General features: G+C 39.0%; 2 protein-coding genes across 3 annotated transcripts; both read right to left on the minus strand.

The window, feature by feature from the left end:
• Positions 1-2,236: 2,236 nt before the first annotated feature.
• ube2d2l (ubiquitin-conjugating enzyme E2D 2 (UBC4/5 homolog, yeast), like) lies at positions 2,237-9,210 on the minus strand. 2 transcript variants are annotated; one of them, XM_018746410.2, is made up of 8 exons: positions 9,040-9,210; positions 8,849-8,942; positions 4,617-4,680; positions 4,496-4,527; positions 4,339-4,416; positions 3,826-3,931; positions 3,652-3,745; positions 2,237-2,635 (listed from the first exon to the last, which is right to left on the minus strand). In XM_018746410.2, the coding sequence occupies exons 2-8, from the start codon at positions 8,870-8,872 to the stop codon at positions 2,590-2,592; spliced, it is 444 nt and encodes a 147-aa protein (XP_018601926.1). In that variant the 5' UTR covers positions 8,873-8,942; positions 9,040-9,210; the 3' UTR covers positions 2,237-2,589. The 2 variants fall into 2 exon arrangements, with proteins under 2 accessions (XP_018601926.1, XP_018601925.1); XM_018746409.2 differs by having other exon boundaries at positions 8,849-9,210.
• A 739-nt stretch (positions 9,211-9,949) lies between these two features.
• Positions 9,950-13,915, minus strand: LOC108930878 (uncharacterized). The gene is made up of 2 exons (XM_018746359.2): positions 13,573-13,915; positions 9,950-12,156 (listed from the first exon to the last, which is right to left on the minus strand). The coding sequence occupies exons 1-2, from the start codon at positions 13,867-13,869 to the stop codon at positions 10,666-10,668; spliced, it is 1,788 nt and encodes a 595-aa protein (XP_018601875.2). The 5' UTR covers positions 13,870-13,915; the 3' UTR covers positions 9,950-10,665.
• Between the last annotated feature and the right edge of the window lie 2,188 nt (positions 13,916-16,103).

Genomic DNA, 16,103 nt, shown 5'->3' on the forward strand with positions numbered 1-16,103 from the left:
CAAGGAAAGAGACATGAAAATGTTTGCAGTGTAGGCATGGAAACAGTATGCATTGTAGAATAAGCTTCCAAATGTTTAAAATATTTACTTTTACCATCTTTTCCAGGGCAGGTCTCCTCTGATCTTGACAGGCCTGCATACACCGAGAGTGGGCATTCATCCTGCATCAAAGCTCGACCAAATCAGTTCCCTAAATCAGGGGTTTGTGACAATCACCCAGGGTTGTTCTGGTTTTGTTCATTGTATTGAGTTGACTCAGTACATGAAAACCTCAAACACTGAACATTACAGGAGGATTTGCCCACATCTAACCAAATTTGTGTCATTTGTGGGAAACTGACACCGGTAAAACATTACAAAGTAGCAGGCTAACAAATAATAGATTTATGGACATGAATTTAAAATCCAAGGTTCATTAATTTACTCCATTATTCAAATGGCAAAACACTTGAAATAGTTTACTGGAACAAATATCTTTATGTTTAAGTAAGATGAAATATGTTTGAAAAAGCATGTCAAGTCCTCCTGGCAAGATGCACTATGTTAGAATATAAACCCATAAAATTATTTAAAATATAAAAATACATTAAAATATAAGTGCACACTTTCCCAGTAGCCTAAGGTCTATAGATGCACAGGTAGAAAACATGCACATGGCGTATACCAGTGCACTGAAACAATCCAGCAAATGTTCAGGCAGACTGCTGATTAGATAGGAAAGGGCGACGCCTGCTGGTATGATTTCTTAATTACATTCTGTATTACAGTAAAACGCACGCAGATGACCTTGGGCCTCCAAGGAATAATATGGTCGTGTCTCCATATGATTTCAGGTTTGCAAATCCTGGTTGCATTCTTGAGAAGAAAAACCTACCTGGAACACACTGAAAAGCTGAAAATATACCCATCATGCATCTTGTTCTCTAAGCACTGCAACAGTATTACCCATTAGCGAAAGAGACTCAGCAGAAGCCAGAAATACTGTGAAGCACTTCAGTTGTGTTGTGACACTTCAGATGACTACAGCAGAAAAATGCAAATAAAATTAAAAATAGCCAGTTAATTATCTGTACTCAGATTAACAACAATAGGGTGGCACGAGAAGGCACAGGTTTGAGCCTCGCTCAGTCTGTGGAGTTTCCGTCTTCTCCCCATGTCTACGTGTGTTTCCTCCCACAGTCCAAAGGCATGCTGTTCAGGTTCCCCCCTACTGTGTGAGTGACAGAGAGAGTGTGTTCCACTGATGTATGGATGAGTGACCCAGTGTAAGTAGTGTATCTAGCAGCGAAAGTCTCCTTGGTGAATAAGGTATGTGGGCTGATAACACTACATAGAGTTCATTTGAAGTTGCTGTAGGAGAAAAGCATCTGTTAAATAAATGTAAATGATAAAACACTAGTTGACAAGGAATAGTAAATAGTGTGACAATCCATGTGTCATTATACAAAAACTTAACATTAATGAAAAATATTTCCATAGTAGTCAGAAGCATGTACTTCATGCACACAGAGCAACAAGCAGAACAGTGGTTACAGCTATTCTGTGCCGCACAGTCCCAGGTTCAAATCCCCTCTCCTGTTGTAACGTAACTGATGATGGGATTTACCCTAAACTGCTCCAGTACAATACCCAGCTGTATAAATGGTCCAATCATGGTTTTCAACTTAGTATACTAACCTCACATTACAGCGATAAGAATTAACTAAGTTAATAAAAATGGAGCAGGCAATATCTGTTTATGCAACTTTATTGAGGAAAATAAAATAAAATTTAACTACAACGAGCTATTAGTTGATCGTCAACCATTGAGAGCTTTGCATCATATATTCAGTGCTACAGGGGTACAGTGTTGTGGAAGACTGATTAACTAATAGCTCAGTTCTAAAAACAAAAAAACCGCTGAAGGAAAAAATAAAATTACAAAAAAAGTTCTTGCCATAAAAATTACATTTTCCCTTCCCCACAATCCAGACCCTCCCCGCAAAATTCCCATTCTCGACATAAGACAAAGGGGTTATTTATTAACATGCATAAAATAAAGCGTTTCTCCTCTTCGCTGCTGATGCTTTACAGCACTTCTTTATTCAAGCAGTCAGCTGCGTGCACGAAATAACAGCATTACAGACCTCGGCTGTCACAGCTCCAGGAACACCCCTTTTGCGACTAAGGAGGGGCCCTAAACAGGAAGTGACAGCAGGGCTCAGAGCACCCATGTTTTTTTTTTTTTCCCCTCTCCTCCACTGCCATCTTTGCCACATGTTAGAGCGATGACGAACGCTTTCATTTTGTCACTGCCTGATAGTGAACATTGAGGTACAGTACCCTCTTTATGGACATGCTTCTCAGAGCTCAGAATCACAGGCATATCTGCCTTTAAAAACTAGAAATTCATGAAAAAGCTGGTCTTATCAAAGTGAAGAGGCCATCTTCTTGTAAGTGCATGTGAATGATTGGAGGGAGGGGGACAAAAAAGTAATATAAAGGGAGCAGCCAAATAAAATAACCAAAGTGGGAAGGGGGAAAGATGAATGAGAAACTTAAAGTTTATTCCAGCTATAATGCAGGTTGTCCCGCTTCTGCTGAAAAACATCACATTGCATATTTCTGAGTCCATTCCCGAGCTATTCTGTTGTACCTAAAGAAAACCAGAAACACTTCAATAAAAACTTTGCATCACAGAGAGACTAAATTGCTGATAGTTAAGAGCTACAATATTATTTACATTCAGAAAAGTTATAATGGCTAAAAAAACAGGGCCACACAAATAGTGCTTTCACAGCCCAGTGAATTAGGCTGGACAAGAGATAGATGTAAAGGTTATGCTGTATGATCTACAACTCAAACCTTTGAGAGACCTGTGTGTACACTTAAAAATATGTCTGACTTACACATGTGCAACCAACTCAAGTGCAAGGTGAGGAGATATGCCTTTCTAGAACACTGGAAACACAGAGCATGGTCATTTATCCATGTTTCAAAGAGAATCTTCCAGTGTACAGGCCAGACAACTTCACCTTGAATACTTCTCTAATGGTTTTCAAAACTTCTCATGAGTGGGCTCAAGCTAATTTGGACATCAGCTCTTCCCTGTGTTGGACATGTCCCTTATTCCTACAGTTACTCTGACTACTTCCACTAAGGTTTTTATATTTGCTTGAGACTTTCATGTCTGCAGCTATGTCTCCTTTTAATGTAATGCATAAATTGTACTTTTGCTGAGATGTACGTTGCTTTGGACAAAAGCATCTGCTAAATGAATAAATGTAAATATTTGCAAGAGAGGTGACTAAAATATGCATGAACATTGCAATCAGCAGGGAATACACTGCCAAGAGTTTGTCCACGAGGTTATGATGCAGGTACCTTGCAGGCAATAAGTTGGTTCTTAACTGTAACTTGCTACAGTAACCTTGACAAAGTTACATAACCTCAATGACAATGCAAACATGTTCAACCCTGTATGTTGCTCAGATTTGCAGCGTCAGATAAACCCCAAAATAACAATGCAGCACAGCAGGTAGAACTGTTGCCTTGGAACCTTAACATTATTTTAAATCCCTGCTCCTGCTGAAATACACCTGACCATGGTAACCTGAACTGCAAGAATGCCCTGCCACAGAGACTGTAACTTGAACAAAAGCAACCACTTACTTTTCATTATCTGTTTTGTAGATGCGTGCAATCTCTGGCACTAAGGGGTCATCTGGGTTTGGATCACATAACAGTGAACAAATGGACAGAAGAACTGAAACAAGAAAAGGTTGTGTGAAAATATGTTGTTGAGGTGTTCACAGACACTTCTAAGGAAAAGGCAAAGCCTCTCACCTTTAGAAATAGTTAAAGCAGGAGACCACTGGGATCTTAGAATATCCAGGCAGATGCTGCCATTACTGTTAATATTTGGATGATAAATTCTTGTTGTAAATGCAACCTGAAAAAAAGATGCAGTGGAGGAAGTAGGAAAAAGTCATTTTCCACTTAACAGCTATGATAGGAAGAACCTGCTGGAATTCTAAATGTGATGTACAAGGCAATAATAAGAAAAATAAAAATTAATGGAACACAAAGCTTTCCTTGAGAAACAGGACATTACACTGAAATTAGAACTACCAGCAACTCAAGCTGACTGATGTTTACGGTTCCCAAGAGAGCCCATCTCAGGGGTACAGAGTTCTCTTCATAAGGTTGTGGCTCCTAGTGACACTCAGTGGTACAAATCACAAGTTCACACTAAACATGCCAACCCAACAAAGCTTCACAGTAGAGATTAAGAATAACTGAATATCTGGTTTAACTACTAGCTTTGTTTTTCAAGTCTTTGCAAAAGTGGGTACTTGCCTTGGGGGGTTTGAAAGGGTAGTCAGTGGGGAAATGAATTGTGAGGAAGAAAACACCTCCTTGATATGGACTGTCATTCTGAGAAAAGGCAAGAGTGGCATCAGAAATGCTAGCCACGCACACAGTTATCAATTAATGGCATTTCTAGAATACTTACAGGTCCCATGATTGTAGCTTGCCAATGAAACACTGTAAAAGAAAACGTACAGGAAATTATTAGAGTAGAGGGTGCCAAGGTAGGGGTTTTGACATGGAGGTGTCAGCAGAGTGGGACTTACTGTCATCTCCAACTGGGCCTGCTGAACACTGTGCTGGCGGGTCACGGGCCAAGTCATTCAGCTCCTGCACAAATCAAGGTTTCAATAAAGGCTTTTGTCAAATTTTACTCAACAAAGCAAATGGCTTGATTTCATTACAGGCTTTATTATAAACTGATCATTTGAAATCAGCTGCATTTTTAAAAAGAACAATGCACTGAAATTTGACAAATAGCCTTCTGAACCATCCAAATGTAATCCCACACTGGCATTCCAACGCACAAGGCTGTACCAGCTGACATGGAAAATGCCGCACAGCTGTCCTACAAGTTCAGTCCCTCACAAGGAGGTAGATGAACAGGCCAATCTGCAGACTGAGCAGGACCACAGGCTCTAGGTAACCGTGCCATTAATGTGAAATATACATAAAATAGCTGAAGGACAGAATACAAGCACAGTAACATATGATCTAAACCTCCAGAGAGCTCAACCATGCTAAGATGTAGATGGGATTTCAACAATAAAGCATCTTTTTTAAAACATGCCACATTAATTCATCCAGTTTTAATTCATTAATCTACTGCGAAATTTATGTGGAACCAAAGACTTTCTAAAAACTATACAACTGACAATGAGTGAATTAGCCCGTATAGTGTTCAGAGTGGAAACAAAAACTGCAGTGGTTAGACAAACACACAGCAGCAATGTGGAAACCACAACCAACACCTCTGGCAGCTGTAAAGTTTACTAAAGCATGCTACAAAAAAAATTCACTTGCCATTGCTATGAAACACACACAGGCTGCAATTTCATGAAAAAGATCAGATGCTAGGAGATTAGTAAATCCCAGACACCATTTCCAATATTCTATGGAAGCCAATGCTGTTTTTACTGACCAACACAGAAGCAACACTGATTCATTCATTATTAATAACCGCTAGTTCACTGCAAAATCATAATGGCCTAGACACTACCCCAGAAGGATGGGGTGTGATGCTAGATACAGCCTGGACAGGATGCCAGTCTATCACAGACAAATGACACATTCACTCACACAGAAATACTACAGCGCAGTTTAGGGTCACCAGTGCACCTGAAACATGTCTTTGGATTGTGGAAGGAAAACAGCCTGCCTGGAGAAAACCTAGGTGAACATGAATATAACATGTGAAAAGCACACAGACTGGGCCAGGTTCTAACTTCTGTTTGAAACCACAGCTTAGGAGCTGTGGGGCACTGACGCTACTGCTGTACTACAGCGCCACACATGCAGCGAAAAAAGTGAGATGATGACATGCATTTCGGCACATAAGCACTAAGAGCTACTCATGTACACCACACAGTATGACTTCATAGCACACAGCCCCCATTCCCCATATAGATTTAGGCATCACTTGGCCACCAGATCTACAACCTTGGCAGAAAGAGAGTCCCTGCTCAGAAACACCAACAGAAAGCCCACAGGTGACAGGTGCCAAGAAGCAATGTTTTCACAACACACTTCCTGTTCTTTTCAGATCTGGGGGAGAAGGGATGTGACTCTTTGCAGCAGATTTCTCACCCATAAATGCAGCTCACAGTCACATAAAGGCCTTTTGCCTTTAACTGATGGACAGACATGACATGGAAAACTGTCTATACTCTTTTGTGACTACCAACACATACCCACTTCATGTGATACAGCACACTCAACTTCCTCAGTCCTCTACAGAAACACAGACTAAGCAAAAGTCATTTTCAGGTAAAAATCATCATCTAGGTGTTACTGAGTAATACATTATAAGTATTGGATGGAAAAAGGTTCAATACTTCAATCAAAAAGTGTGCTAAACTCAATACTGTCAAAAAATTGCCATGAGAATTTTATTTGATGGCCTACAGGGGGACAGTATCACAAATCTCCATTTAGATGTATTTAAACTTTGTATGTTTGTGTTCTCCCAGTGTTTTCATGGGTTTCCTCTGGGTGCTTTTCATTTCCTCTGAAATCCAAAGACATGTTTCAAGTGAACTGGTGTGCAATTGCCTTGTGATGGGCTGGCACCACTCATGCACTGTGCTTCCAACATAGACTCCAGTTCAATGTGAATGAACTGGACAAGTAGTTGCGGGTTTATGTTTGTGTCTAAATCCAAAATGACCATGAAAAGGGTTGGGAAACAACAACAACATAGCCAATCAGCCGAAGAAAGGTTTCCGCTGAAATTTCAACATCCCCATAGTTTTCTTCTGCATGACATAGATCACACAGTCCTGCAAAATGCCAGCTACTACAGCTGAACTAACAGTAGGCAGATCACCCACACAACTGAAAATGGACATAAAACAGGTATTTAAACTGTACCAGTGAAAGAGATGCAGAAATGGCTTAAATTGTAAGGAGCTAACGGACCATAACCTGAATGTTATGGGTTCAAGTCCCCCCCTGGCTGGTGTAATACCCTTGATCTTTACCCTTGTACTTAACCCAGAACTGACACAGTAAGAATACCCAGCAATACAGATGGGCCAAACAAAGAGTTCAAATATCTACTTCTGCTGTAGTACTACTGAGCAAGGAACTTACCCCAAATTGCTCCAGAACAATTAACAAGCTGTATAAATGGATAAATAACTGCAAGCAGCTTAACATTCCAAGTTGCTAAGATCTGCTGGCTAAATAAAAGAATATATAAATAAAAGCAAAAATGTGAAGCTTTATGGCTAGCCTGATGTGCAACAAAGCTCTACTGAAAACAGAAGAAAAACAAGATGAACTTCTCCTTGAAGGTCATTGGTACAGGGTACAAGTAAGCTTGCAAAATTACTGGCTTTCCTTTTAGTCCGAACATAAATACACCAGTTCTACAGCCAAACTATACACACATAAATTTGTATGTATACACATACACACAAATCATAATTTTAAGACAAGAGAATCACATCGCAATCTGAAATTAGCTAATGACATTCTTTGCTGACAAAAATCATTCTGTAAATTGAAAACACACAAATAGAAATTGAAGCTACAAACAGCTTTTACCAGAAATATTGTAAAAACCTTGTAAAATATTCCAAACATTCCTGCATAAAGAATCCAGAGTGTACAACATATACAATTTGCTCAGTTTTTTCCCAAAAAGGTAACAAGCGATAACCGTTTCAGTAACTTTAATGTAAATAACCTGACACTTAAAAGATCAGGCAGTGTGGTGGTTAAGGACATGGACGGTAACCTGAACACTAATTCCAGTTCCACTCTTGCTTTGGTACCACCAGTCAATGTACATACCCTGAATAACTCAAGTACGAATACACTGCAGCCTAAACGCATCAAATACTTTAAGCTGTCTTGGATAAAGCTGTTTGATCAGCAGGAAATTAGTAATAATTATGAGATTAATATATTGTTATTATGCAGCAACATAATCCAAATCGGCACAATAATATATAAATACAGAAAGTTTGTTGTAATCAATCTGGTACATCTGGAAAGGAGAAAGTGCAATCGCCATTAGGCTAGCACTGCATAACCAGACAGTGATAACACAGCAAACAGTAGAGTAGTTAAGAAAACGGATCATAGCATAACCTGAATGGTATGGGTTCAAGTCCCCCCTCCTGGCTGGTGTAATATACCCTTGATCAAGATACTTACCCGGAACTGACACAGTAAGAATACCCAGCAGTACAGATGGGCCAAACACACAGAAACCGCTTAAAAAAAAAAAAAAAAAAAAAAGCATGATATGGCATGAGAGGAGGAGAGCAGTTAACATGAACATTAACTACAATATTTTTATGAGATGCCTTTAGCTGAGGGAGAATACAATGGCCCAGACACACAGTACTACTATTATCTGAAGGGGTTAGAAAGAGTGATTTAACCATGAGTGTCCCACTGGCACCACTAGAACCTGCAGTGGAAGTGGAGCAGTAACCACCGCACTGAAAATGCAGTTTGAAGTTGAAAATTCACAAGACCTGCTACAGAACTGACGAGCCCAAGGCCCGAGACAACAGTTACGGAACATTTTTACATACCGAGAGCTATAACCAATATTCTTCAAGCGGGTATTAATTAAGGAAGATTCAGCACCTAGCAGACGAGACCTCAGACTCACTCAGTCACTCATCTCGCTCGGGCTTCCCGAAGGCCAAAACAAACCACATTCTCATAACGGGGACGATGCGGAGAAACGCTCAGTACGATTAAAGACCAATCACCCTCAATTTGAAAAAGCTTCTGAAGAGGACTCATGGTCTATCTTTACCTTATGAATGCGTTTCAGCGCCATGTTTTCGCTCCGGGTAGGTGTTAGCTAGCCGGCTAGCCACTGCAGCTAGCTGATCGGGTCACGAGCGGAACTGCCGGGCAAAATGATAACAAAAAAGTAGTTCCCACGTCGCACTGATGTCACCCACTCAGCCGCGGCCTTATATATGTGTATATTTCTGTACCCACCGGCAGATGTTCTTATTACTGAAATCTATGCGTATATTTTGTTCGCCGTCTCTTGACAACAAGCCAGAGAACGAATGTTCCAGCTACAGTAAGCAGCTCTTTCAATCTTAACACACCGTCTCAATCTATGCTCTCCGCGTTTACGCCACAAGATGTCCGCCTTTGCCGGAACTACATACCACTGCAGACAAGCTGAAATCGTATCATTCCGCTTTAGCCGGAACTATTTGACCCGGGAACAGCGCTGACCTCCTATCATTCCGCTTTTGCCGGAACTATACACCTCGGCGCCCGCCGGAATGACCTCATGTTACTCCGCCTTTTAGCGCATGACTACTTTAAAAAGTAGACCAGAAACAACGTACGCACGCACGCACAGGCTGAAGTCACTTGCCCCAGATGGGGTTGCAGTGAGCCAGGGCCTAGCCCAGCACAGGGCGTGGGGGGCACACCCAGGAGAGGATGCCAGTCTATCACTGGGCACCCCAAGGGGGACTTGAACCCCAAACTTGCTGGAGACCAGGTCCCAGCCAAGCCCACTGGGCCACCACACCCCCCATAGACATACAATACATCCTTAACTACCAAAGTATGTTAGAAAGTGACATACACTTAGAGATGACATAAATGATTTGAGGGACACAAGTAACTGCAGTTTTTTTCAGGCTTATTCCTTTAAATTAAAAATATATGTTTTGGAGCTGTATGTATACATGTTCTATATAACACACACACATATTATGTTCTTATTAGGTTTATATTACATTCTTATTATGCTTTCTAACTTTTACTGTAAAAGACTACACTAAACCAAGAAGAGCTACACTAAAAACCAAGCTGATCCACATTACAGCTAATTTTATCATTGACCAACCAGGTGAGAAACTGTAGTTGAAAACAAAACGACCTGTTGATATATATAATATATATTTTATTAAACTCATATATGCAATATACAAATACAGAACAGAAAGCAGAATTACACAGACAGCTGCTGTGATACTTATTCTGTGTAAAAAGGTGTTTGTAGAGCTACAAGGATCTGTAGTAACATGGACAGACCACTAGAGGCCAGTAAAAGGCAACTCAGACAACTGAAAACCACTGGAAGACCTACAGTTTAAAGGAATTCCCTGTTGTACCGAGAATGACTTAGCAGGATACACTTTTATTTACTTATCGCCCATAGTGAAAATTTAATACACGAATAACAGATAACTATCTTTAAGAAAGTACTTTTCGTGCAAGCCTAGCATGTTGAAAGGACTGCTGGATCGATTTATGGTTTCAGTGGTGAAAAGAAATCTTCGCCAAGGATCACTTTCATACACTAAACAGTCATTTTAAGAGGCACCTAGTTACTAGGCTAGTAGAAAGGTCAATATTCATACAGCTGTGCATATTTATGTGATTCCTGAATTATTTTTGCCCATGAAAAAAACACCCTGTTCTTTCTGTAGTATTTAAAAAGTTTGTGGATAATTTCATTCAATTCAGTAATTTCAGTAAGTTAATTTAGCATGCAGGTTGTAGACTTAATACAAGGTATATTATTATAATCCATTATTGTAAATATTTTTTTATATATGAAAGCTTCAGTCTATTGCGAGTGGTAGAGTTGGGATATTATGCACCGGGGTACTGATTGCAGCAGTAATCCCATGTTCCATCCGTTGTGTAACACCACAGGTACTTCTTTTTATAGTAATTACATGGATGGGTTGGAAGGCAAGTCTTCCCACTGTAAGCAGAGTAGTGGTCATCAATTAGGCAGCAGTACTTCCAGTTGTTGTTGTCATCAGTGTAACACCAATAGTAGCTGTAGCCATGCATTCCACAGTGATGGTTACTACGACATTGCTCTCTACTTTGGTGTTTACTCAATATGTGAGGTGGGCTGCAATAATCCCAGGAGCTCTCTGTATAACACCAATAGTATGTTTTCCCGTAGGTGGCGCAGAAGTGATCATCTCGGCACTTTTCTCCTTTAGATGTGATGGCTGAGTACTGCGGAGAGCATCTGATCTCTTGTGTTCCAGACTTACACTTGTAGGCATATTTCTCATAGTCATATAAGCATGGGGTGGAACAACACTCTTTTTCCCCATCCTCGGTGTGGCATTTATGACTGGAGCATGTTTCCCCTTTCACACAAGGAGTGCCATCTGCAGTTATTACTGACCCTTCGACAGATTTTTCTGGAAGCATTATGCAAGTGAGTTCCTTTGGGTTTTCTAAAGCATTGACTTGATCCTTTGATACTAGATAAGAAAAACCCGATTTCAGCACACAGACAGTTTTTGTCTCTTTCTTCAGCTCCTCAACCTTGGTGAACCATGTGATAATGCTCCGGGGTTGGTCAATTATTTCAAGTTTGCTGATGTACGGATAGTTTCCTTGAGGTGTCTGAGTCTCGTCATGCGAGACACCAAGCGAGCCTGAGGCGGCTTCGTAGATCATCTTTAAATTCCGAGGCAGGTAGAATCGATCTATTCGATTCATTTCACCTCTTGTGTATGTTTCAAGAGTTTTCTGAGATAGAGGTGAAGAGCTGTCGCAGTCACCTTCAAATATTGTCAGGGAGGGGCTATTTCCGTACAGCTCAATCAGCTTTTCTTTGAGACTGCTTATACTCATTGCCTTAATGGTGCTGTGCTCTTCATTTTTTCCAATATAGCCAAATGAAAAGGATTTACTATTGTTGCTACTGTGCTTGTAACAGACAGCTGTCCAGATGTGAGATGGAATGCTAACTCTGTGGTACTCTCTGTCTGTGGCTTCATCAAACTCACTTTTCCAAGGTATCCTGTATTCTGTAGGAACAACTCCGGTAACAATATAAGCTAACCCCTCATCAGAAACCGAATAAAGAAGCATTTTAGTTTCTTTTTCCCACTTGTTCCAGTGGAAGCGATGAAAGCAAGGATACAAGGGAACAGCATTGGTCAAAGTGAAGGTGGCATAACGCGCTTCTTCACGCTGGAAGCTGGTGGGGTTTAATTGTCCACGATCAAAACCAGAGAATTCGTAGTCTGTGTTGAGCGCTTGCTGGTTATTGGCTTTTTGGGTAGAAGATCCAGGCAGGCTCATATCGGGGCTAGACCCTGTGTTAGAAATCTAGAAAAATAAAGGTCGGTGATAAGTTGAGTTGATTCGTAGACTGAGTTAATTCAAGTTAATTCGGTAATCAATGGAGACCACAACATTTAAATTATCCATCCATCCATTTTCATGAACCGCTTTGCCTGGTCAGGGTCTTAGGTGTCCGGAGCCTATCCCGGAATCACTGGGGACAAGGCTAAGGGACATGTCAGTTTTTCTTTATCCCTCTTATATCGAAGGCCTCACTTATCAACATTATTAGTTAATTTCAGTCACAAGTGCTTGTTTTTAAAGCCTAGTATTTCTTGAGAGTTTGGTGACATTCATTAATCGTCATTAAAAACCAATAACTGTATCTTGCTTTTTTTTGTAGTATTTACAAGATATTGATGATTTGTGAGACAATTATTTTTTTGAAATACAGTGTTATTTATATTGATTTGGCTTTACCACGAAAATGGACAGATATTGTGCAACAATGATAAACAATATCAAAATTGTAAAAATTAGTGAAAAATGCAAGACATCACTGTAAGTCACCTTGGACAAATATGTCAGTTAAATAACAGTTCATAATAATAAATACTTTTGCACAATTTGCTCACATTGTGTCTATTTTGTCTTTGTTGCTACGTTTGCCACATGTTGCCTAGCTCACTGTTCTTTTTTGAACTTAAGAGCCCAGAGAGAACATGTTTGATAGGAAACCATATAGAATCAACTGAAATTAAAATGTATTCTGTCTGATATTAGTGTTGTAGTAAAAACGAGAAATCAAATGTGTCTTGTAGCCCCTAACAGTGACGATTTCTAAACTGAGAACAGCCTGTCTTTGGTAATTTCTTAGCTATTAAGTTAGACATTAGAGTGAAAAATAGACATTACTGAAAATCTTAATTGAAGCAGTCAAAATGCTGTACACTTTGACAGTCCAAATATTCTATATGTTAAAGACTGTGTTAATTTGCATTGTTCAGGGCAGTTTTATCCTAAACATAATAAATATTACTAGATTTTTTGAGATACTTGAAGGATCAAATTTTATTTCCTCATGAAAATAAAACATGCATCAATGTCAAAGTTTACATTTACATTACATTTATTTGTTTAGCAGACACTTTTCTCCAAAGTGATGTACATCTCCGAGAACAATACAAAAAGTGCATTACATCAACAATTTAAATTTACATTTATTCATTTAGCTGCACATAATACTCATATGCATATGATGCTTAATATTATGTCCAATTTTACTTTAGAGTAGAGGTGTCTAGCATTAAATATATAAAGTTAAGAAAAGTGTAGCATTTTTCCATATTTACTTTTTTACAATTAATGTTCAGAGTGTTGTGCTGTTTTTGAGACAGCATGAACCTCTGGTGATAACTCAGACATACATTTACTAGAAAAAAATCAGTAGCAAGTACTCACCTGGGGTTCAATAAACCAGATGTTTTTGGTCTTTTTCAGATTACTTTTGTCACCAGGGTTAAATCTGTAGGCACTGTACAATGGAATTTTGTACCATTTAGAATACAAAGATGCATAATAATATTTTCCATTGTATCTCTGGCAGATTTTAACAGCATCTGCATCTATGCCTGCAGGCTCTTTACCCTCGTAAAAATAATCATTACAAAGAGGTGAGAAGTTTGTCACAACTTCAGCAAACAAACCCAGTGGGGCTGAGGCTAACACGGCAAAAAGCAAACACATCGAGAGAGACATGGTGTTCGCATTCACAGGCTGAAGGAGCTGAGTGCATTTTCTATGTTTTTATCATCTGGGTGATGTTAATAGGTCACATGACTGCAGAAACGGAAATTCCTTTCTGAATATTTGGGTGGAAAAACAAAAGGCAGCCAGGGAAAAGAAAAGCAAACACGAAAATGACTAAGTGCCACGGTTAATCCATAATAACACAAGATTTTTTAATTTTATGCGCTTTTCCCTCAAAGGTTCTCCTTATGCTCTCTATTGTATCATCATCACTTATACCATGTTGATAAGTGTTTCACTGTAACTTAAACAAAGAAGACTTTAGCCCATAAAATACCTTTATTGCATTTTAATTTATTTTATTAAAATACACCTTTTTTGAAGTGAGCAATTTTAACATGTCCTCTGGTGCTGACATGTGCTCAGCTTGGCTATTGATATCTGTGATGAGATCCCCGGGGAAGAGACTGTGGATGTTTGCTAACAGATGTTTCAGTGTGGACCCTATTTTTCCTAAAAGTGTGACATCAGCTGCATTGCACAACAACAAAGTGGCCCTTGCTCTAGTTTTGCTGTTTTTCATTTTCAGAATCAATCTTTTATTTTTTCAAGGGCTCGATTTTTTATCCTGGCTGCCATGTATTCTACCGAACAAAATGATCATGCCACATAACAATACCTGGAGTACCCCTAATGTAGCTGTATTCAGGTCTGACAGTTTGCAGAGATTTTATGTACAGTAAATTCTTGTATTATTGACAGGAAAAGAAAGCAAAACAGTTTCCTACTCAGAGCGTAGAAGGGTTTTTAAGTAAAATGTCACATGTGATTGCTGAAACTCTCATTTTATGCATGTTGTCCCTTTCGTGATAGTGACATTAGACACCATAAAGAAAAATATGATAAAACACCAGATGGACAAGAAGACATAGAATACATACACAAAAATAATCCTTGCACACATGCATTTTTATTCATTTTAGTGGAACACTTTACTAAACATATATTTCTGCCTGAAAAAAAGAGATCTAGTTCTAACTGCAAAAGCATTCAATAATGCAATTTATAAAGTTATTTCATACAAAGATCCCGTTCATAGTTCCATTAAAACCAGTAGCTAGCTTACGTTATAAAGGCAGAGAAAAAAATAAATGTGAATCAGGAAAATACGTGTCTTTCTCTGCGTCTTGTTACAAAAGCAAGTCCACTAAGCTGAAAATAGCAACATTAGGGCACAAATGTATGCTAGCATTTTGAAAAGAATAAAATGAATCAGAGCATAACACTTGATTGTCTTCATGTGATTTTACGTTTTTTCCTTGGAAGTACATCAGACCCATCATCACTACAATCAGAGGTTCTTTTCATATTGCTACAGTCACGGTTCCTTTCTTCGCACATCTTATGGATTTCAAGTTTTCTTGTGTTTCCTTCTAGTAATTTAAGTCGTGCAAGTAATTCCTTAGATCCGTTGTTAGAACTGTGACAATCACCATCAAATACTTTCACATTTTCATTAATGTTATAATATGATTTTAACTTTTCATTAAGTTGTAATATATTTAATGCCTCAATTTTGCCACCCTCCTTGTTTTCCCCAATGAAAGCAAAGGAGAAGGACTTTGTATTCTGTGCATCGTTACTCTCATAACACACAGCAGTACATATATATGAGGGAATATTAATATCACCTTCCCCCATATATGTATTGCTTTCAATTTTAATCATATTTTTATTTCCAGGGACAGCTCCTGTCACAATATAAGCAGTTCCTTTGTTTTTGTCAGCTTTGTGACAGTCAGAAAGAATCAGACGAGTATATTCCTCATAGTCTTTCCAGTGGATTCGGTTGAAGCAGGGGTCCATGGGTACAGCATTGGTGAGAGTGTAGGTAGCGCTTCGGCCTTTGCCTAGCTGGAAACTGTTGGGGTTTAGGTGTCCACGGTCAAAGCCAGTGTAGTCATAACCTGAATTGATGGCTTGCTTTTCTTTTAATTTTTTTTCAACTTCTTTTTTTTCCTTCGGCTGTGGTTTTTTTCTTAATTGTGTCTCATTCATCATATTAGTTAAGCTAGTGTCTGCAGGATAAGAAATCTGAAATGAAAAAGAACCATTAACTTGTTAATGGTTTTTTTAAACAAACAATCAGTACTGGTTCAACACTATTTACTACAATAAGTAGAAAGTTTTTGACTTCCTACTCTGGAATATTGTCCTATCAGTTGTTTACATGACATTTATTC

This window comes from Scleropages formosus, chromosome 5 (assembly GCF_900964775.1).
Source record: "Scleropages formosus chromosome 5, fSclFor1.1, whole genome shotgun sequence".
In the NCBI taxonomy this organism is placed as follows: domain Eukaryota; kingdom Metazoa; phylum Chordata; class Actinopteri; order Osteoglossiformes; family Osteoglossidae; genus Scleropages; species Scleropages formosus.

Excerpts from the sequence above, each read along its gene's own strand:
- LOC108930878 (XM_018746359.2), bottom strand. The coding sequence starts at position 13,869 with ATGTCTCTCTCGATGTGTTTGCTTTTTGCCGTGTTAGCCTCAGCCCCA. Across the intron at positions 12,157-13,572 it reads TCTGGTTTATTGAACCCCAG|ATTTCTAACACAGGGTCTAG; the intron begins GTGAGTACTTGC and ends TTATTTTTCTAG.
- ube2d2l (XM_018746410.2), bottom strand. The coding sequence starts at position 8,872 with ATGGCGCTGAAACGCATTCATAAG. Across the intron at positions 3,746-3,825 it reads TGCTTTAACTATTTCTAAAG|TTCTTCTGTCCATTTGTTCA; the intron begins GTGAGAGGCTTT and ends TTCTTGTTTCAG. Across the intron at positions 2,636-3,651 it reads TACAAAACAGATAATGAAAA|GTACAACAGAATAGCTCGGG; the intron begins GTAAGTGGTTGC and ends GGTTTTCTTTAG.